Source organism: Vipera ursinii (genome assembly GCF_947247035.1).
Source record: "Vipera ursinii genome assembly, chromosome: 9".
Taxonomy (NCBI): Eukaryota; Metazoa; Chordata; class Lepidosauria; order Squamata; family Viperidae; genus Vipera; species Vipera ursinii.
This window is the reverse complement of record NC_139523.1, coordinates 25,599,372-25,619,405: the sequence shown is the minus strand read 5'-3', so window position 1 is coordinate 25,619,405 and position 20,034 is coordinate 25,599,372. Positions and strand designations below refer to the sequence as shown.

The 20,034-nt window shown below is 54.5% G+C and overlaps 3 protein-coding genes across 6 annotated transcripts; 1 reads left to right on the top strand and 2 right to left on the bottom strand.

The window, feature by feature from the left end:
* Positions 1-2,120: 2,120 nt before the first annotated feature.
* PPP1R14A (protein phosphatase 1 regulatory inhibitor subunit 14A) lies at positions 2,121-7,665 on the bottom strand. Its single transcript, XM_083370071.1, has 4 exons — positions 7,441-7,665; positions 5,693-5,773; positions 5,081-5,113; positions 2,121-4,736 (listed from the first exon to the last, which is right to left on the bottom strand). Exons 1-4 carry the CDS (start codon positions 7,657-7,659, stop codon positions 4,620-4,622), a joined length of 450 nt encoding a protein of 149 aa, XP_083226197.1. The 5' UTR covers positions 7,660-7,665; the 3' UTR covers positions 2,121-4,619.
* A 1,786-nt stretch (positions 7,666-9,451) lies between these two features.
* SPINT2 (serine peptidase inhibitor, Kunitz type 2) lies at positions 9,452-16,150 on the top strand. 4 transcript variants are annotated; one of them, XM_083370068.1, is made up of 8 exons: positions 9,452-9,611; positions 12,418-12,582; positions 13,325-13,372; positions 13,771-13,830; positions 13,913-14,083; positions 14,196-14,270; positions 14,651-14,834; positions 15,839-16,150. In XM_083370068.1, the coding sequence occupies exons 1-7, from the start codon at positions 9,539-9,541 to the stop codon at positions 14,815-14,817; spliced, it is 759 nt and encodes a 252-aa protein (XP_083226194.1). In that variant the 5' UTR covers positions 9,452-9,538; the 3' UTR covers positions 14,818-14,834; positions 15,839-16,150. The 4 variants fall into 4 exon arrangements, with proteins under 4 accessions (XP_083226194.1, XP_083226193.1, XP_083226192.1 ...); XM_083370067.1 differs by having other exon boundaries at positions 14,651-14,853; positions 15,839-16,149; XM_083370066.1 differs by having other exon boundaries at positions 14,651-16,150.
* Positions 16,046-19,443, bottom strand: LOC310644365 (uncharacterized protein; the record flags this gene model as incomplete). The annotated part of the gene is given in 8 exon segments (XM_083369255.1): positions 16,046-17,057; positions 17,194-17,287; positions 17,373-17,528; positions 17,611-17,668; positions 17,756-17,809; positions 17,812-17,833; positions 17,920-18,988; positions 19,298-19,443. Coding segments are annotated over 8 exon segments (1,749 nt in total). The 3' UTR covers positions 16,046-16,907.
* Between the last annotated feature and the right edge of the window lie 591 nt (positions 19,444-20,034).

The following is a 20,034-nucleotide window of genomic DNA, read 5'->3' as shown; positions in this document are numbered from 1 at the left end:
AAAGAGGAGACTATTTGTGCTGGGCTGGGAAAGGATCAGCCTGGGCTTGATTGAACATCAAGAGGGCTCCCTACTCCAAGGCTAGGCTGTACTGGAGGAGCCTTCACCCAGAAACTGCTTCTGCTGTGGGTTGGAAGCTTGAAGGTGCTTGTCCTCCCTGTCTCCTAGGGGAGTTCCTGAGTGAGTGAACTATGGCAGCCAGCTTGGCAATACAAAGGTGGAAATCCCAAAATAGGATTTCAGGCCAAAGTGAGCTCTTCTTCCTTTGCCCCTGAGACAAAAGTCATTCTCACCAAATAAATCATTTAATGTGCAATTCTTAAACGACCACAGGATGGCGCTGGCTACCTGCATCCCTAAATCCCAGAGAAGTGGCCACTGCCATCGCTACTATAATGACAAAGATATTAAAATGAAAAACAGTATTGGGTCTTCTGCAACATTAAAGCTCAGCATCCTATTTCTACAAAAAGAATCCTTGACTTGGATGGAACAGGAAGCAGAAAACAAATTCCTGACGCAAATGCCTTGAGCAAAAGGTTGGATTAGATTAGAAGGCCTCCCAGGTCCTTTCTGGCCTTTGATTCTGTGTTCTTGACTTACTAACTACCCTACTGTATGAGAGGTCTATCTTCAGCACAAACATTGCTCTCCCATTGAACCGGGAAGCTAAAAAAAACTCACCAATTTATATGACCCTTGTTTCCTTTATTAGCATTGCTGAAAGCAATTTAGAAAAAAAGGATGGAAATTCCTGGCCTGCCTCAGGCACATAGAAGAGGTGGGAGATGAAAATACTGTAGGTGTTAGTCTCTGGTCTGCCCTCTAGCGTTCAGTAGGATTTTCAGACAAGCACATGGAAACTTTATGTATCTGATGAAGAAAACTAGCTCGTAAAAGCTGGTTACTTTTAATTACACCTACTAGTCTGAAAAGTTGCTGCCAGACACCTCTTGGTTTTGGGAAGCAGGAGATAATTTGGGAAGGGGCCTCTTTCAGACACAGCTTGCACTGTAATTGGCACAATTTTGCTCTGAGGTGGAAAGGCAAGCTGGGACGGAAAGTGCACCAGCACCAGTTCAGACTGGGGAAGGAGAAGGGAGGAAGGGCGGTAGGTGGGACTGAGCCAAAGTGAGATTGTGTTGTGGTTGGGACAAGAGATTACCTTCCAAGGGTGAGTGGAGCAAGGCCTCCTCCTCAGTAGCTCTCTTCTTTCTGCTCAGGCAAGAAGGGGAAGGGACTGGGGAGCAACAGGAGGCAAGCAGAACCCCTGGGGACATCACAGGTACCATTGGAAGGTCCTCCCAGGGCCGTGGGCCCTGCAGCAGGTGAGGCAGAAGAGAGGTGCTCAAGCACAGTGGGGTCTGCGTGCCCATTTGCACACCTTCAGTTCCACACATGAGCAAAGGTCAAGACCATCCCAAGGTCCTGGGTCAAAGTCCCTTTCTGGTGGCATCAGCTGGCCCTTCTTTGGCAGCAGAGACAGCCAGGTCAGTTAGAGAATAGGTGGCTGCACTTAATTAACATTATAGCTGATTTAGATCAGTGGATTGTGCAAAGCCATTTGCACCAAAGTTTATGGTGCGAAATAAGGCAAGGCAGGTCCCAGGTTTCTGCACAGCTGTAAGAAAATCATCATCCCAGCAATCCTGGAACTGCTGTGCTGGATCAGCTCACAGGCCCCACTGCCCCAATTGCCAGTTCCTAAGCAGGTGAGAGGCCCCCCTCTGCCAGAAGGGCAGGGGTCTTCCCAAGCACACCAGTTGCCTGCCTCTGAAGCCGGGGAAAGGCTCACTAAGTGGGTGCGTAGGCCAGGGGAAACTACCGCTTTCAATTGGTGGTTACCGCTGTAACTCAGAGAAGCAGATCCCAAAGGTTAATTGGGACCCAATCAACCTGAAATCAGTTTTGGCAAGAGATCCCTTTGGGACTGCAATGCCTTCCTGCTGTCTATGGACTGCCAATAACCCTAATATGACAAGGCAAAGCTTTGCCTCCTGGCTCTTTTTCCCTCCCTTAGAATGACAGCAGACTTCCCCCATGTGTCTCACAGGACAACAAAGGCCACTGTTACTGACTGTGCATTGCTCCTGGATCTGGAAGTGAGCAAAGATGGTTTTAGTTACCAGGATCGCATTTTGCAGATGAAATCAGAGACAGCCTGAGGAGCAAGGGTGAAAAGGCTCTTTTTCCAGTAGGCAGTGAACCTGTTTGGGGTCTGGGATCTTACAGGAAAGGGAAAGCAAGGATCTGGCAAGCCAGGAGAAAATGGATGGTGACTTGACCACAGGAGCATGAGGAATCAGCATGGCCCTTCCCGTTAAGCCTTTGCCACGACAGGAATGCCACAAGGTCCAGGGCCAGGCAGGGCAGGCTTGGCAGGGCCAGAGTATGGACTTTTAATTTGCAAAGTGCCCCCTCCCCCAGTGCCAGAGAAGTCACCAAACTGGGGGTCTGGAGTGAGAGGTAGAGAGTATGGAGCCTTTCAGAGCACAGGAGGATGGCAACAGCCCAAACGCCCAAGGCTGCAGTTGGTGATTTTGGGCTTCGTTCTATTTTGGCTCAAGACTGATCTGGGGAACAAACTAAATTTATCCTTCCCTGAATATGCTGAAGATGCTCAAGCCACTCGTTTATTTATTTGATTCTCACCACAGCAACTCTGGGTGCCCAACAGCACATAAGAATAAATCATAACATCTGCAAAACTAAACAATTATATTTGACCTAAATGTATTTATATAAACACACACAAACTTAAACTCTTTGTATTCAGACACTAAACATTAATTCACCTCACTATAAAACAATGAAGTGTAAAAGACAATGAAGTGAGTTAATTCAATGTTAACTTTAGGATAACACATTATACAGTTAACATTATATACAGATTGGGATTAAAGTTTTGATGTTTTGTGCCAAGAAGGAACCGTCTAATTTGGGTTTCTTTTTTGGAATATTTTAACATACATTAAGTAGATGGCTGTGAACGTTTTCAAGTTACATTTGTCAATGTTATTTTGAACTGCATTACAAACCTCTGGGACCTGATCACACGGCTGTTTCTGCGGTGTTTATTTGTTGTGCAGAATAGCTAATAGACTTATACTGCGGGATGGGGAAAGTGCTCGGTAGCAAAATTGTATTCAGGAAGTGTGACTTAAAAGGCCATTTTCCTCATTTTGTTAACACTATCTCATAATTAATTTATTTTTTGTTTTGTATGCTGTGGGGGATTATTTGGGGGGATTATTTCTCTTTCAAAATTTCAATGAATTTTTTTGAAGAGGAGGAGGAAGAATTGAGGAAAAAGTCATTTGCCAGAGCAGCCCCTGAAAAGCAGCCCCCAATACAGACTGCGCTCCCCTTCCTGCCCTTGTCCAGCACTCCCCCTCAGGCCAACCCCTCTGGAGAAAAAGCCCTTTCTTGGGGGGAGGGGGCTATGGGCATCTCTAGGCCACGGGAGGCCACAAGGGCCAAGCTGAGCTGGCCGCCCAGGGCTCTGCCAAGTCCCTCCCCTCTCCAGCCTCTGCTTGTTCCCAAATAAGGGCACCAGCTTCAGTGGCTTCAGTGTCTGCTGGACCAGCCATGGGAGGAGGGAGGAAGGGCCTGGCCTGGCCTGGCTTCCCTTTGTAAGCCTCTTCCCTGAGGAAAGGATTCCCCCCCCCTCCTGCTTGGACTGAGGCAGGCAGTAGCTGGCACAGATTGATTTGCAGAGACAGTAATGGCAAGAAGGGTGTGCACGTGGGGAGCCATATGCGCACAGACATCTGTGGGGCCTGGGAGAAGCCCTTCTGTAGCCAGATAATGCTGGGGATCCAGAAGCTCGAGGGAGGACTGGACTGAGTGGGCTGCCGCAGGCAGGTGGGCTGAACATCTGGGATCCCCCCACCTGCTGGTGGACCATGCAGACCTCCAGGCAAGGAGGAAGCGCAAAGTGCTGCTGGTCTCCTGAAGCAGCTTCTAACCCAGAAGGTAACAATCCCCCTCTGGGTCCCAGCTGGGAGGGGAGGAGGCAGGAGGACTCACTGGGTGCCTCTGTCTGACTGAGGGGGTTGTCTGAAATGGGGAAAGGCTGGCTGGGTTCACAGCTGTGAGACTTCATCTGACTTCACCAGGTACAGGGCAACTGCTGAGAAATGCATTGGCCAAGGAAGCCATTTCTGAGTTTTCATGGCCCTGGACAATCAGGCAGACTGTGCCAAATGTGCCCAGCCAGAGAAAACCTAGCCAAGAGCATGCAAACACAGACGCAGCTTTGGGGTGATGGCCACAAATGTCCAGAGAGCCTCACGGGGCAAACCCGATCCTGGCCAAGTTCTCCCCCACAAGGGTCCCAATCATGATAAGCCTCCATCTCCCCCACCCCTCTGGCAGAGGCAACAGTTGAGCTTCTGGGGGACAGAGCACTTTATTGGGGGGAGGGGGCCGAGCAGAGCCCATCATCTACCAGAAAGAGAAGAAGTTCAAAAGGGCCAGGGAGACCTTTCCAGCAGGGTGGAGGTGGCTGAGGCCAGCGCCCTGCAGACCATGGAGCCAGTCCATTCTAGTGTAGGCAGGGAGACAGCAGCAAGTTCTTCCAGCAGCTCAGCCCTCTCTGCAACTCTCCAGCCTCACGGTCACTGTGGGACTTTGGGGCCCTGCTCCAGGTTCCTCTGGCTGCTGGGACTTGTCCGACGGAGAACATGTTCAGTTCGGAGGCCTCTCAGCTTCTCCAGCAACTCTCTGGTGAAGTCCTGGGGGTGGGGAGGAGGTTGAGTCCTACCATCCTTCTCCAGTAAGGTGATGTCTGGCACTGGGGGAACCCTGCCAGAAAAGGGATCTCTCTCCAATAGGGACTCCCAGACCAAGAGCAACCAGATCCCCAGGAATTGCAAGGGAGCCTCCTCAGAGAGTCATGGGGTGGGAAGAAGGCTGGGTACCCCAAAGAGTGAAAGGGAGCCTTTCCTCAACTATTACACAGCAGCTGGAAATGGGACATCTCTTGGGGAAAGCAAACCCTACCCTTGGCGGGCATATATGTTCCACAGGACCCAGGTCAAAGCCAGCAATTGCTGGTGCTCAGAAAGTGGACACCCACCTCTATGTTGTTGCGGCATGACTCCAAGGTGCCCTAGAAAAAAATTACAGTGAGGAACAGCCCCAAAAGATGGGGGACCCAGCATTTATTCGTCTAGCCCTTTTCATTTCCAGCCTCTTTCCCAGCTTTATTCTTGAACTAAACCAGGAAAATCTCCCCCATGGGTCAGATTCCCTGGGCCTTCTCTTCTGTAGTGAAGCCTTGGATCCCCAGTTCCCTTTTCTTATTTAGTAATAAAATGGCATGCCCTAGGCTGACTCCACATTAAGTATGCTTATTAATAAATAGCTCAGGGTGAGATGAATCTATGTCTCATTCTCAGTGCTCAGAAATTAGCACCAGCATTTTGCTAATGAGCATGAAGGATCATTTGACCATTTGGTTCTGGAAAAGAGCTTCACTTCAGAGCAGCAACATCTTCAGAATTTGTGCGCATCTGTATAAGAGCCCCCTGTACACTCCACTGCTTGCTCTGTCTCTGCCGGGTTTATAAACTCAAATCTGAACTTTTTTGCCTCCCTTCCACTCCTCCCGATAGGATCCAATCAAGGGTGCCAATTCGGGATTCCTCCCTTGTGAGTCAGCAGGCCTAGTAATGTGAAGGCAGCTTACCTGTAACTTCTTTGCCCTTTCCTCATCTGTGTCCATCTCCAGGAGATCATCAATATTGACTTCATCTGGCATCTCGTCTTCCTGCCACAAAATCAAGTCAGGCTAAAGGGGGCTTGGAACATGGTAACATCCAGACAAGAGTTATGAACATGAGTTATGAGGTGTCACAAGAGGGAGGCATTTTAACAATAGCCCAGGCTCTCCAACTTGCACAGCTCTTTGGTGACACAGTTCATAGTTTGAAAACATCTGGAACGACAAAGCTTCCAAAGTTTTCAAAACCCAGGCCCACCCGCATCCCCCTTTTTAGGCAAGAGGAGGAGCATCTCACCCCTACAACATCCCAGGGATGTAGCTGCTGCTTTCCCTGGGAGCATAAATACTCTTAGGCCATTGCTCCATCTTCCCACCACGTAATAAGTAATTGATCCCGTTTGAAGAGCCTGGTTCCATCTGTACCCCTTAACAGAATAACAGAGTTGGAAGGGACCTCTGCATTCCAGGCAAATGGCTGTCCAGTCTCTTTGTAAAAGCCTCCGGTGCAAAAACCTTTTTCTGCAACCTCCCCGTAAGTGTGCAGGGGGAAAGAGGATAGTCACAGCCACTGCTGCCCCTTGCACCAAGAAGGCCGCCCCCCAATGGGAGCAACAACCTATGGCTGCCCAGGGCTTGCTTCCCTCAGAAGAGCTGGCCTGCCAGCTGAGCTGCTCCCCTCCCAGACTCCCTGGGGAGGGAAAAAAGCAAGCCAGATGGTAACTCGCTCCTTTCATGGGAGGATTGGAGATGTCTCTTTTATAGCTAGGCCAGGCTCCCCACCCCCACCCCAAGGAATCCTTTCTAGGCAAGGAAAATGTCAGCAGCTGTGGAGATGCACATTCCTCCCAAGGAGGAGGAGGAGGTGGAGGACCCTCCTCTGCAAGCCCATCTGCCCTGGTCAGGTTGGCCTCATTTCCAAACCAAGGTGCCCTGGGGCCAGAAAGAACCTTGGAGCTGGGGATGCACCTCCCGCGATTCCAGCCTGAATTTGATGGAAGTTGCTCTCTTGCTCAGTCTTGCCTGTTCCGCAGCCCATACAGGGTCTTCCCATGTATTGATTGAGGAGGGCATTTCTGAATTTGTCCTGAGATCCCAGGAAAAGCCAGGGCACAAATATCTGGTTCCTGGAAAGACACCTGAATGGGTGACCAAAGGCGACAGGCCCACCCCACAGCCCCCAGTCCATTATATTTCCGAGGGCAGCTTCCCCTCTCGCCAGTTGCCACAAGTCGCTCTCCTGGCCCAGAGCCACCAGCAACCTTCAGTCTCCTGAGCCTTAAAATCTCACTGAGCAAAACTAACAGCAACCACTCTGCTCAACGCAGGCTGGACCAAGACTGCTCACCGGAAGGGCTGCGAGCTGCTGCAATTGAAGTGCCTCCCGGCAGCCTTAAAAGTAAGCAACCCCGGCAGATGTGCCTTCCAGCAAGGCAGATGGCTCCCCAGTCCCCAGAGGAGCACTAGCAGTTGGGAGGGAGGGAGGGGAGGGGGTCCCAAGCAGCCTTAACGTTAACCCCCTCATGGCGTCGAGTAACCAGTTCAGACTTGAAGGCCGGCTCTCTTTCACCAGGACAGGAAGCTGAACGAGGCTGCCTTTGGCCATAAGAGTTGCTCCGTCCCAGGCGGGCAATCTGGACGGGGGGGGGAGGCGGAAGCATCCCGCCAAAGGACAAGACCGCGAATCCTCTCGTCCAGCCCAGCGTCTCCCTCACCCGTCCTCGGTACAGCTCCTCCAGCCGGCCGTCGATCCACTTTTCCGTGTCAAGGCGCCGCTGCAGCTCCCGTCGGTCATACTTAACCGTGACCCGCGCGTGGCGCTTCTGGATGCCTGGGCTGGCTGTCCGTTCCGCGCGGCTGCCTCCGGGAGAGAGGCCGGTAGAGCGGGCCGGCGACGCGCGCCCCAAGCGCCTCCCCACCCGATCCGCCGCCATCGTTCGTTCCCCAATAGACGGCGAGTCCGCCGGCTTCCCGCGCCTTATAGCAGCCGGGGCGGAGCTCTGGCTTCCAGACCCTCCCTAGGGGTGGGGGGCCGTCTTGCTCTGGGCCAGAGGCGGGGCCCCACCGGTCTCCCGGCCATTCTTGCCGACCTCCCCGAAAGATGAGGCTCGAAGACAGGAACCGAATAACTTCGCGGGCCTCCCTTTTCCAGAGCAGGTCCTTCTGTGCTGCTGCCGGGAAGGGGCCTCAGCGACCTCGGGCTCTAATCGCCCTACAGCAATGCAGGTTCTCCTGACCGCTTCCCCCTCCTCCCTTTGAACGTTTTCTGAAGTAACGCGGGTTAGTAAGATTTGGTTGCGACATTCCGCCAGCTGTTAGCCCTCTTCTCTCCGAAGAAGCCGGCCTACGAAGTTCTCGCCTTCGAATGTCTTCACCCGCCTCTGCTCCCAACTCTGGAAAAAGTCGAGGTTTGCCCCTTCGAGTTCCTGCTGCCAGGCAGGGCAGGGGGAGGGCAGGGAATGCTGCTCTGCCAGAATCGTTTGATTCGGACTCGGGCCCAGAACGCCGCCGCAGCGTTCTAAAGAGGCTAATCACCCTCTTTTACCGGTCTACTCTAGAGAGCGTCCTCTCGTACGGTATTGTGGTCTGGTATGCTGGTCTGACAGCCGCGGATAGGAAAGTATTACGGAGGGTGGTGAGTACAGCACAAGACATTGTGGGCTGTTCCCTGACACCACTGGATGACATCGCCAGGGCTCGTTGCCTTGGAAGAGTGAGGAAAATCCTCAGGTACAACTCACACCCTGGACGGTATCTCTTTACTCTCCTACCATCGGGTAGGAGGTATAGGAGTATAGCCAGCCACACCAACAGGCTGAAAAACAGCTTTTATCCGTGGGCTGTTAGGCTTTTGAATGAGAAATAACTTGTGTGAATTTTATGCAGAATTGACTTGGGAGGCGGGTGTGTGGTGTAGTTGGTTCACATGGTGTAGTAAGATGGAGGGTCTGTTGTCACTGTGTGTTGGGGGGTGGGAGCACAAAGGGAGGCTCAGCTAATCTCAATGTATACATAGTTGTACTTTGACAATAAAGATTCATTCATTGCCCCGTTGTTTCGGCCCCAGCGGGACGCACAGGGGGCCCTTCCTTCGAGTCCCCAGCCTGGGCCGTTCTACAATAGCTAAGTCATTACCAAGTACGTTCAGTGAAACGACCCCCCCCCCCGAACTTCCCAAGAGACATGACTTCTTCAGGAAGTCTCCCGGCGGTGTGGGCTAAGGAAAGCGATGGCCTCCCTGACCATGTCGCGCTTCCAACAGAGCGGCTTTCCAAGCGCGAAAGAGGGCTGCGGGATACCCCCCCCAACCCGCGCCTCGGCAAAGAGGGAGGGGGAAGGGGTTCCCGCTTCTACTCCGGTTCCTGGGCAGATCCCAGCACCGTCTTCCCACGTCGGAGGATGAAAGCCGGCAGCGGCGGCGGAGAAACGAAAAGCGGATAAGGCTTCCCACAGAAGCCATCCCGGAACTAGGCAAGCCACGAAGGCCCTGTGCGGCGGGAGAGGAAACCAGGAGCAGCGGACCGGACCCTAGTCCCGCCCCGACTGCACCTGCTGAATCTTCCGCCTTCACCTTGCAGGTTGCTCCATCCGGGACCTTCCCACTTTGCAAACAATGGGGAGCTCCAGCATCACGTGTTTGCTACGCAGCCTATGCAAAATAGGTGGGCTGCCCTACCCGCCCTCCAGACAGGTGCGATGGCGACAGACGTCAGTCCCCGTGATTGGCGCCCGGAATGCGATGGGCGTGGCTTACCTGCGGGGTTCGGCGGCCGTTGCGGCCCAGCGGGCAGCTTTGTCTGGGAGGGCGGCGCGATGAGGCGAGAGAAGAGTCTGGCGCTGTTGATCACGTTGGCGGCCGCGCTGGCGGCCGCAGAGTCTCTGCCCGGTAAGAAATCGCGGCCCGGTGCTGTTCTCCTGCCCGTCCCTTTGTTACTTCAAAAACGGTGGCCGGTCTTGGTTGCGGATCGTTGCGCTGTATCTGGACCGGTGCCAACGCCCGGTCCCTCTCTAGGGCGCTACGTCAGGTCTCTACAGCGCAGGCTGGTCTTGACGTGCCCCACCCGAAAAGATCGGCCGGCTGCGACTCGCTTTAGCCCCACCCCCCCGTTCCCTGCCCCGTTGTCGGGGGTCCCAAATCCGGGGGGTGCACGGGAAGGGAAAGAGAAAGCCAACCCTCGCCTCTTCCTCCTACCCTCCCCCGCGTTTGGCTGCTGGGTCGGAGAGATGAGGGCCTCCCAGCCAAACAGACACCAGCCTTGTAGCTCCCCTCGGCTCGCTGCGCTTCCCAAGTCTGGTCTGGAGTGCTTGACAGACTTTGTCCTACTTTGCTAGAGAGTGGGCATTGCCAGATACAGGAGACAGCAACCAGGCCTCTCTTGTGCCCATGAGCGCTTTAGACACCCAGTGGTTGTGTTGTCCTGGCTGAATCCCCCACTAGGGGGTCTTTTCTCCTGGCAGGGTTGGGGGCACAAGAAAACATCTTCCTGGACTGGAGCCAGCTGGGAGGGGGGTGCTGCACTTCTGATGAACTCCCACAGATGGGAGGATGTTCAGTGAAATCTGATCGGGTGGGATGGGCCAACCATCCCTGAACCGGTTCAGCCTGTTCGGGTGAGGTCTGCAACTTGTGCCTGAGTCACCTGGCTCCCTGTGATGGTCTGCTGGAGGAAGCTGGTGCCAACTGGACTTCCTTTAAGCAAACGCTCCTGCCACTCCAGTCCAGCCTCTGGCCCTGCTGGCATTGCTTCTGTGCCCTTGGACCAGCAAAGGGGTGCACTGGCTGCCTTTTTTTTACAAGGGCCAAGTAGCCACATGGCAGCCTCAAACTTGGGGCAAAGAGGAGGAAGAAGCATAATCCTTCCTCTGCAGTCAAGAGTGGAGGTTCTTCTCTGCACTTTCTCTTGCTGTGGGAGGTTTTGGTGGGCCAATCTGTTGGCTCCTTGCCAGCAGCAATCTGGATGAGATCCTGGGGCCACAAATATTTTTTTTTATTTTAATCCCATTTATATCCCGCCCTTCTCCGAAGACTCAGGGCAGCTTACAATCTAAGCACAAATCAAATGTGCTTAGCAATAGCCTTCATTCTATGTATATGCCTGCTTATTAGGGCAAGAGGGGAGGAGCAAAGCAGGAAATTAAGGGCTTCCTTTTCTGAAGCTCATGATCTGCCCAGTTGTTTCTGCACAAAATCTCTAATTCTGTTCATCTGAAAAATGGCTGGCTTAGCCCCTTGCAAAATTTCCTTCAGGTCAGTCATAAACTGGAGGATCTTGTAGCCATAACATGGTTATATTGGTATGCCTGAAACTTCAAACTCAGTTCAAGTTAAGGAGGCTTTCAAATTAATCCAAGGTGGATTTGGACCCTTTTCAATTTAGGCTCTGTCCTAAAATGAGTGAGGTTACAGACAGAGGTTTTGTATGCAAAACCTAGAGAACTGCATTTACTGTGTGATAAACCCCATGCCAAGCAACACATGTTGTGGAATGAGATTCTTCTCTGTTCTCTAAATACCTCTCCACCACCACCACAACCCTCTCTTCTTTCCAAGTGCATAGGTTACCTTTCCCCACTTTGGGGGAAATTGCTCCTCCTGCAGATTTTATTTCCCTGTAATTCCAAAAGGTGACTAGGAGGTTCTGATCTCATTTTCTTTTGTGAGTCACTGGGGGGGGGGGGCTAGGAATCGCCCCAGGCACTGTTTACTAGACTTGAGACTTAGACCTTGGAAACAGGGTGTTGGCAGGACATCAGCCAGAGGGAGGGGGGGGCGGCAATTTAGAACCTTTCCAGAAGAGGTGCATTTGAACCTGGCCTGCTTCCGCCTTCCTTCTCCAAAAACCCTCAGTCTCTCAGCTACACAATGGGGAAATGGGGCCGCGCAAGGTTGCTGGAAAAGCTAAACTGCAGCTGTGGCACAAGCGGACCATCCTGTGGGACTTGCTTATGCTGGTGGGCAAGGAAGGTGATGCAGGGAGGCAAACTACCTTTCCTTAGCCGTCTCTGCAGAGGGGCCAGCCAATTTCACCAGTGGTGGAACCCTGAGTCTTAGGACACTGTGGTCTTCCCACTCGTCCCCCCCCCAACTGTTTCTTAGCAAGAAGTTGTTTTCCAGTCTCCTGGGACAAATGGTCAAATGCACAAATAAGGACCTTCCACTAGAACTGTTTCCTACAATCGACTCTAGAATTAGGAAAATACTTTAAATCTTCAATAAGAGAATAAACATGGAGGGCAACTATTTATCTGCTCTGAGAGATAAGTTCACAAATGCCAGCCCTACCAATACACGAAAGTGTACATTTGCAAAAAAGCCAAGGGAAAAGTTTCAGAGTTTGAGTTTGGAATGCTATCGCCCTAGATAAAGTACTACTGTGACTGCTTTATTAAGACAACTTGACTTACACAGGAGGTATCCCAAATTTATCTCTTCAAGATCAGCCTTCTGAGGCAGAGGGGATGAAGGATCCCACCGGTCCAAGTTCACCATCCCATTCATAACTTCTGGTGGTTCACAATCCTACTTGCCTTTCCAGACCAATCCAGGGAGAGTTGGCCCCGGCTCTTGGCATCCTGAGTTGGCAGCAACTAAGAGTGGCAGTGGCCCTAAATGCCATCAGAACAATATCTGAGCTGTGGAGGACACCGGCCTCCGAGGCTGCCTCCTCCCATGAACCTCTCTCTGCTTTCAGACCGATGCCATTCGCCCAAGATGGTGGGCCCTTGTCGGGCATCTTTCCATCGGTGGTGGTACAATGCCACAAGTCAGACATGCAAGGAATTCATTTTTGGGGGTTGCAAAGGCAATGCCAACAACTTCTTCTCCGAACAGGACTGCTTCCAGACATGTGCCAGAGGTGAGCATCAATAAAGGGGAATATTTTTAGCTCAGGGTTGAAATGAGGGTCCTTGGTGCTCCCTGAGCTTGGTTGTTTTCCTGAAGACATTTCATTACTCAAACTAGGTAACATCATCAGTGCTAATCTGATGTTAATGCTAGACTAGCACTGATGATGTTACCTAGTTGGGTAATGAAACATCTGCAAGAAAACAATCCAGTTCAGGGAGCACCACAGACCATCACAGGTGAGCATGTCACAGAGAGTTGCCAGAGAGATTTGGGGAAATGTATTTGTGCATACAATGTCTGCTGCTGCTTTCCTTTTTTTCCTATTGCTGGGAACTCCTGCCACTACGAGGGGCATAATGCTCCTGCTGCCTTTCTCCCTTTCATGCTTCATGGCTTACACTGCACCCAAATTCTCAGCCTTGAGAGCCAGCAGCTTGCAGCGTTTCTGCTGCCTTCAGAGCAATACAGCACCTTGTGCTAGAAGTGGGAGTTCCCACAACCTGGCATCCCCAGTTGGTTCCTGGCAAGGGATGTGCTCTGTCTCACCATCAGGAATGCAGCTTAAACCTTAACACTAACATAGAGCAGTAGCCAAACGAAGGCTGAGGTCTCCCCAGGGGATTCTGTCCGAGGCTCCTCTGTCTGGGCATATGAGGGAGCATTCCGGGTCAGGCCAAGTCCTTTGGTGGGTCTGCATCCAGAAGACCATTGCTCTGGATTTCTGATCCTGGAATTGTCTTGACTTGCAGGTGGAGGCATAGAGGCAACAGTGGTACCTGGTGGGCCAGCCACTGAAGGTAAGGCTCTTGGGGTCATGGGTGAGGCTAGAAGAATGGACAGAAATTGGGAGTTCGAGCAACTGCTCCCAGAGCTTAGGTGGGCTGGAGGCCAGGGTCTTCGAGTACCTGTAGCCCCTTAATAATGCTGCCACAGTGGCCAAATTCTCTGCGAGAGGCTGTTTTGTACACCCTCCAAAGCCAGAGAACACTTGAGGTCTTCCTGCAAGTTAGGCCTTACCCTCTGCTTGGCAATGGTTGCCTTTTGGAGAGTGGGGCAGATGGGCCTCTGGGACCTTTGGAGTGCACCTTAGGGGTGCTCAGGCCTGGGAAAGGGGGAGTGGCTGGGAAGAGTCAACTTTTGCCAAGGATGACCACTGGTCTTCAGCCTCTGGCCAACAGCTCTGCTTTCTCCCCAGTGGCTACATCAAGAGGTGGACGCCACCCAGAGGCCTATGAAAACAGGCCTGGCTTCAGAGGTAAGAGGGGCCCTTCCGTCCCTGGGCCCTGGACTGTCCTTTTTCCTTCAGGAGGCTCTCTGACCCATCTCTTTCCCCCTAGAATTCTGTGCTGCACCCCGGGTGGTGGGTCCCTGTCGGGCCTCCTTCCACCGCTGGTACTTTGACCTAGAGAGCCGGACGTGCAAGTTGTTCATCTATGGGGGCTGCCGTGGCAACAAAAACAACTATCTCTTTGAGGAGCATTGCTGGAGCCAGTGCACAGGTGATGGAGGTAACACCTGCCGCCCTTCCCAGAGCAGCTGGCACCCCCCCACCTCCTATGATCCAACCCCCAAAACTCCCCTGTGCCCTGCCATTTGTCACCGGTTTCTCTTTGTCTTCAGAGGTAACAGAAGAGCCAGGAAATGCAGATGCACATCCTCGCCTCCTGTCCGAACCCATCAGCTTTTCCGCCAGAGGTGCGTAGCTAATGCTCCGCTGAGAGGGAAGTGGGGGTCTCATGCTGCACCTCGGCTTTATGGCCAGCTCAATCCAGGAGGGGCCTGGGCTTTCTGGGGCATCTTGGCAGAGTTGTTCTCGGTGCTGCTGGCACAAGAGCTCCATAGCGATTCTCCTGAGGAGGGAGGGGGCTTCTGGCCAATCAAGGACTCCCTCGTTACGTTGCCACAACTTCTCCACTCCTGGTGGGGATCCCATCATGCGCACGTTCCCTTCTCTCAAGGCCTTGGTTGAAAGCCTGCATAAGGCGGCCCAAGCCGTACCAGATGCCTTGCCAGCCAGGTGGGCAGCAGGGAGGTCCTTCCCTTCCCTGCACCTGATGCCTCTTTCTCTTCCCCAGCGATGGTCATTGCAGTCCTTCTGGCCATCCTGCTGGCCATCCTGCTGGGCTCGATGGGGGTTTTCCTTGTCAAGGTCTGCCGGAAGAACCCGGAGCTGTCGGTGGGGACGGTGTGGAGCACACTGGATGACAAAGAGTACCTGATGAGTAACGCCTACACCCTCTGAGCGAGACAGCTGCCTCAGTGAGAACCGTAGCAGCATGTAAATATTGCAGCTGGCGGCTTTGCCTTGCCGGCCTTTATAGGGAAACACCCCTCTTTCCCTGGGAACGTCACCCTTTCCAGCTGGGGGGGTGAGATCAGCTCAGCTATGCATCCCCCTGCTCCACAGGAGTCGAGGAGGAGCTGCAGGCAGTACCCCCCCCTTCAGAGTCAGCGACGACTCCTTGCTTGATCCACAGCCCCCCCTTGCCTTCCTCTGGTGAATGGGCTCTACAAAGCCCTGCCCCGCCTGGGTCCTCTCAATGCAATGGGAAAGCAGCTGGGAATCCCCAGCCAGAATCATCGGTGATTCCTTTGGCCAGTCCAGCAGAGGCAGTTCTGGTGAGGCCATTTTTCTTCAGGAGGAAGAAAACACTTTTGGGGTGTTCACATCCCTGTGCTTCTGCAGAATGCCTCCAGTGCACCTGAGATCCAGAGGTACTGTCCTCCCTCGAGCTGCACTGGGCTGTCTACCACAGCCATGCATTTTCCAGGGAGGTGGTGGAAGAGCAGGCTGCGTAAAGCAGTGCCTGCTGGTGCTTCTGCAGCAGGTTCCACGAGGGCCCTGCCAAATCCCATTTCCCTGGAGACACCAACGAGGGGTGCCAAGTGTCCCAAATATGGCTAAGCCGGTATAGTGGCCAAGGAGCCCCCAATCTGGGGGCCAGGAAGGGAGAAAGACAAGGCATAAGGACCCTGTCCAACCGCCTATATGCCCCCCCTCCCTTGTCTGGGCAGGGTGTCTTGGGCATGCCTTAAGCTCAGCACTTCCCCAGGACATTCCCTGCAGTGCCTCTCCCCCTTTTGTGGAGGCTGCCTAGTTTTGCTCTCCAGTGTGCCAGACTCCACTTTATCAGGTGCCACTAGCTGCAGCTATTGAGGCTCAGCAGCTGGCCACTAAGGATGGTTTTGCCCAAAGCTTCCTAGATGAGGCCACCTTTGGCTCATAGGTCCACCCCAAACCTTAATTCCTCTGGCTTTGCCAGGGAGCAGAGAGGAGCTGGAGGAGGGATCTTTCCCTGGCCCTGAAGCAACCAAAGGCCTTGGATTGCACCGTTTGCTGCGGCTGCCGGCAGTTCCACTGCATGCATCACTTCTTGCCAGGAAAGGCTGTGTTTCTAGTCTCAGAGGGACAAGAGCACCCCAGCGAGAGCAGCTGCAGAGGCATCTCACTGAGCAAGTTTCTACATAACCAGCTTGAAAGAGTTTTTATACTTTTTAAAAAAACAAATCAAAACTTGATTGTATTAAATCTTGCGGAAATCTTATAATTGTGTTTTTAGTAATGAATGGACTCTGAATAAAAGAGTAACTAAACTTGTGTGCAATGAATGCTTTAGCGCTGGGGCTGGGGGCGCTACGGGCCAAGAAGTGCGGCTGTGGCACCAGCCCAGAGGCATCGGAGGAGGGCAGCAGCTCCAAGTCCTTGTCCTGCCCAACTTCAGCGCAGGCAACAAAGGTGGCTGCTATTCCCTGGAGACTTTCCTGGAAGGAACTGGAGCCCCTGTGGCAAAGCTGGCTCGCCCGCCACCAGAGACCCAACTCTTCCTCTTCCTCACTCTTTTCCAAACATCTTCCCAAGTTGCTGAAGGCGCAACCGTTCCGCTCTGAACCGCACATGGCAGAGCAGGTCAAGCCCCTGCAGGAGGGCACGTGGGAGATAGAAATGCCTTCCAGTACCCCTCTCAAAGCGACAGAGCGCAACTGCATTGCCTTCCATGTTTTATTTTGTTTGTGGCAAGCAGGAAATTCCATATCCTGAAGAGACAGGAAAGCAGGCTCTTTTCCCAGCTCCTCGCCAGGAGTGACCAACCTGGCTGGACAGGAATGAGACAGAAAAGGGCAGGATAAGCAGACATCTTGAGCCAAATCAAGGTGACAGTAGTGCAAACTGCCAAGCCCCTTCCAAAGAAGGACCGGGGAGCTGTGAATCAGGGCCCAGAGAAGCCCATCTGCTCTGCTCTGCTCTGCCTTCTGCGCAACCAGGAGAGGCGACAGGCTCAAAATGGTGGGTGGGCGTTGGGGGTACAAAGCAGCTGCCTCGGCAAAGCATCATTAGATGAGGTGAGAGGTGAGCCAGTACATGAGGGAGGGCTGCAGCCCAGCCACAGCCATGGTCAGGTACATGCGCATTTGGTTCTGGGTATCCCGCCTCGGGACCCCTTCGGTTGCCTCTGACAGGATTTTCAGGCGCAGAGAACGGATCTGGGAGAAGCAGGACGGAAGGGAGAAGCCCACCAGGAAAAGTCAATGCAGGCAGGTGGCCAAGGACCCACAAAAGTTGAGGGGGGGGCCACCCCACCCATTCACCCTGAACACAAGGGCAGCTTCTTCCTCTTACCGTAAAGACAAAGATGGTGACACAGCACCAGCCGAGCAGTGTGTAATAACCAGTCTTCCCGAACACCAGCCCTGCCAAGAGGCTTGCAATCATGCTGGCAAGGAGAAAAAGATGGGAGGGTCAGCCCCACTACCCATCCTGTCCACCCCCCAGGAAGCGAGGGGTCCCAAGCTCCTCACCCTACGTATTTGTAGCCTGAGAAGGCGACCAGGTCGATCGGGGTCAGCTTGGTGTTGACGGCCGCAAGGTAGAGGCCGAGCAAAACGGCCAGCACCTCCGCAATGAGCCACGCCAGGGCCGAGCTCGCCAACAAGCCCAACAGGTCGGGGGAGAACCTGCAAGCAGCAGCGAGTGGGGAAGGGGCTCCGGGCAAAGGGAGTGGGGCCGGGTTGGCTCAGGTGTCCCCGCTGGTCTCACCGATTCTGCATCCCCAGCGCCAGCCCGGCCACCAGCAGGTAGGTGATGAAGGCCACGGCTGCGGAGGAAGAAGAGGAGGAGGAGGAGGAGGAAGGGGGCCACCCTGCGGCCCTGGCCTCTGCCCCTCCCCCCGCCCGGGCCCTACCTGGAATGTAGAGGTCGGGAGCGTTGACGTCGAAGCGGGGCGCCACGGGGGTCCCCGCTGGTAGCGCACCTGCCAGTCCTGCCAAGAGAGACAGACGGAGGGAGGGAGGGGGGCGGGGAAGGGGGTGCGGGAGGCTCCTCTCGCCGCCGCCCCCGCCCGCTCACCTGGCGCCCGAAGGGGAAGAGCAGCCGCGCCATTTTCTGCCTCACGTACCGCGTATCCACCGCGAAGTAGCGCTGCAGGCGGCGCAGCGGCACCAGCCGCTCCACCTGCGGGGAGACCCGGGTCAGGCGGGCGGGCGGGCGGCGCTCCGCACACGCTCGGCAGATGCTCGGCGCCGGCCCGGCACTCACCAGCGCCCTCCCCCGCCAGGCCAGGCCGCTCCCGTAGGCCGCGGCCAGGCTGGAGAGCGGGTCCGGCCGCGGGGGGCGCCCGCTCGGGTCCTCCGAGAGCCGCGGCGGGGCGGCGGGCGACGCTGCGGAGGGAAAGGCGGGCGGGCGGGCGGCCGTCAGGCGGCGCGGAGACCCCCCCCCGCTTCCCGCCCCCCCCGCGACACCCACGCGCGCGCGCGGGCCCCCCCGCCGGGCCGCCCTCCATCGCCAGCCTCTGCTGCGGGCGGGGCTTCTGCGCGCAGCGTTCGGGCCTGCGTGCCCCCCGCAGCCAATGGGCAGCCCGAGACGCGAGGCACGTGATGCGCGTCGTCGCTCCGGACCAGCGGGCCGCGGGTTGCCCGGAGACCACTCGATGTCACCGAGGCCCCGCCCGTTTGGGCGTGGCAATGATGTCACTAAGCACACGTCGAAATGCGGAGGCGGTTCCCGTTTTGTGGCGGGGAGGAGGGGAGCGCGAGGTGCCGGCGGGGGGCGCGGCGCTTTGGGGCTGCCCGGCGGGGGGTGTCGGCCGCTGGTTCGGGTCTGCTCTGGGCAACCCAGAGATGCTCGAGGGGAGGAACCGGCCCAGCGAGCGGCTCTGGGTTCACAGTAGCCGTGAGAATAAATTCTCAGACGGGTCTCCCTGCGACGACTTCGCGCGGCTGCAACAGGCGAGCCGAGGCGTTCCGACAGCGACGATGAAAGATAAGGATGGCGAGCGCAATGAAGTGCGGGATCGCCTCCCCCGCCAAAGGCCTGGCTGAAGAGCAGCGGCGGAACCTCGTTCCGGAGAGCAGAAGGACCGTTTCTTGGTCCTGATAGCTGGCGCGTTTTCATTGAGGGAACCTGGAGTGTCCCGTCCCTGCATATATGATGGGAGACAGGCGGTTCCTCAAGTAACCAGCCAGTTTATAGATAGCACCCATCGCCTTGAATGGTGCCTGGAAGTAAGCCAGCAGCCAATATAGTTTGCAAAGCAGGGCTGGGCTCACTGAGGCACGCTCATCACCGCTCACGCCACTGCATTCTGGAACCAGCTGAAGTTTCCAGGTGCTTTTCAAGGGAGCTTGGTGTGCAGTGCAGTGCAGTAGTGAAGCGTAAGAAGACTAGATATGAGTGACCGAAGGGTTGTGATTTGTTGTTTTGCAAGGCCTTCCTGGCCCCAACTGACCCAAGCTGTGAGCCCAGAAAGAACTGCCGGTGGCACACCTTGAAGGGGGAATGTGCTACCTCATGCCAGTCAAAGGTGGAAAGTCCCCAGATCTGGGTAAATGAAACACCTGCAGCCACCTGCAGCAGGGTCAAGTCAGGTGGCATCCCTGCTCCCATTCTGGGTGCAATTGCAGGTGCTATCGAATGCAAATGAAGGGCCTGGCTCTCTGCTGCAGCCTCTGCCTATCCCGCACAGCCTGACAGAGCTGGCTTGTTTGATTAAGCCAGTCTTCTTACTTGCTGCACCGGCCTCTCAAGTTCGTATGCTCCCCTCCCAACTTTCCACGAGCCTTAAATACTCGACCTTTCCCAGGGCTCAGGTCAGTAAATGGTTAGGCCCCTTTAAGACAGAAAACAGGTGAGCCATCTTTTGGATTTGTTTCCCCCACCCAGAGACTGCCGTTTTTTTTATATGAAGCATCCAAGAGTCATTCCGTATCTGGGTACCTTAGACATTTAATGGATAAATAATAGGCTCTGCATCAGGCTTTCCATGGTCAGACTTTTGTCCCCATTTTGCAAGTAGCCATCTTCTCTGGGTCCTCAAATGGCCATCCTTTTTTCTCTGTCTGCTGGCTCTTCCGGGTCTCTGTTCTCCTTGGACTTCTCAGGCTTCCTTGCCAGCAAGCCTCTCACCTCTTCCCCAGTTCCTGTTTTCCAACAACTCGCTTCCTGCAGAGAGCACACCCACAATCT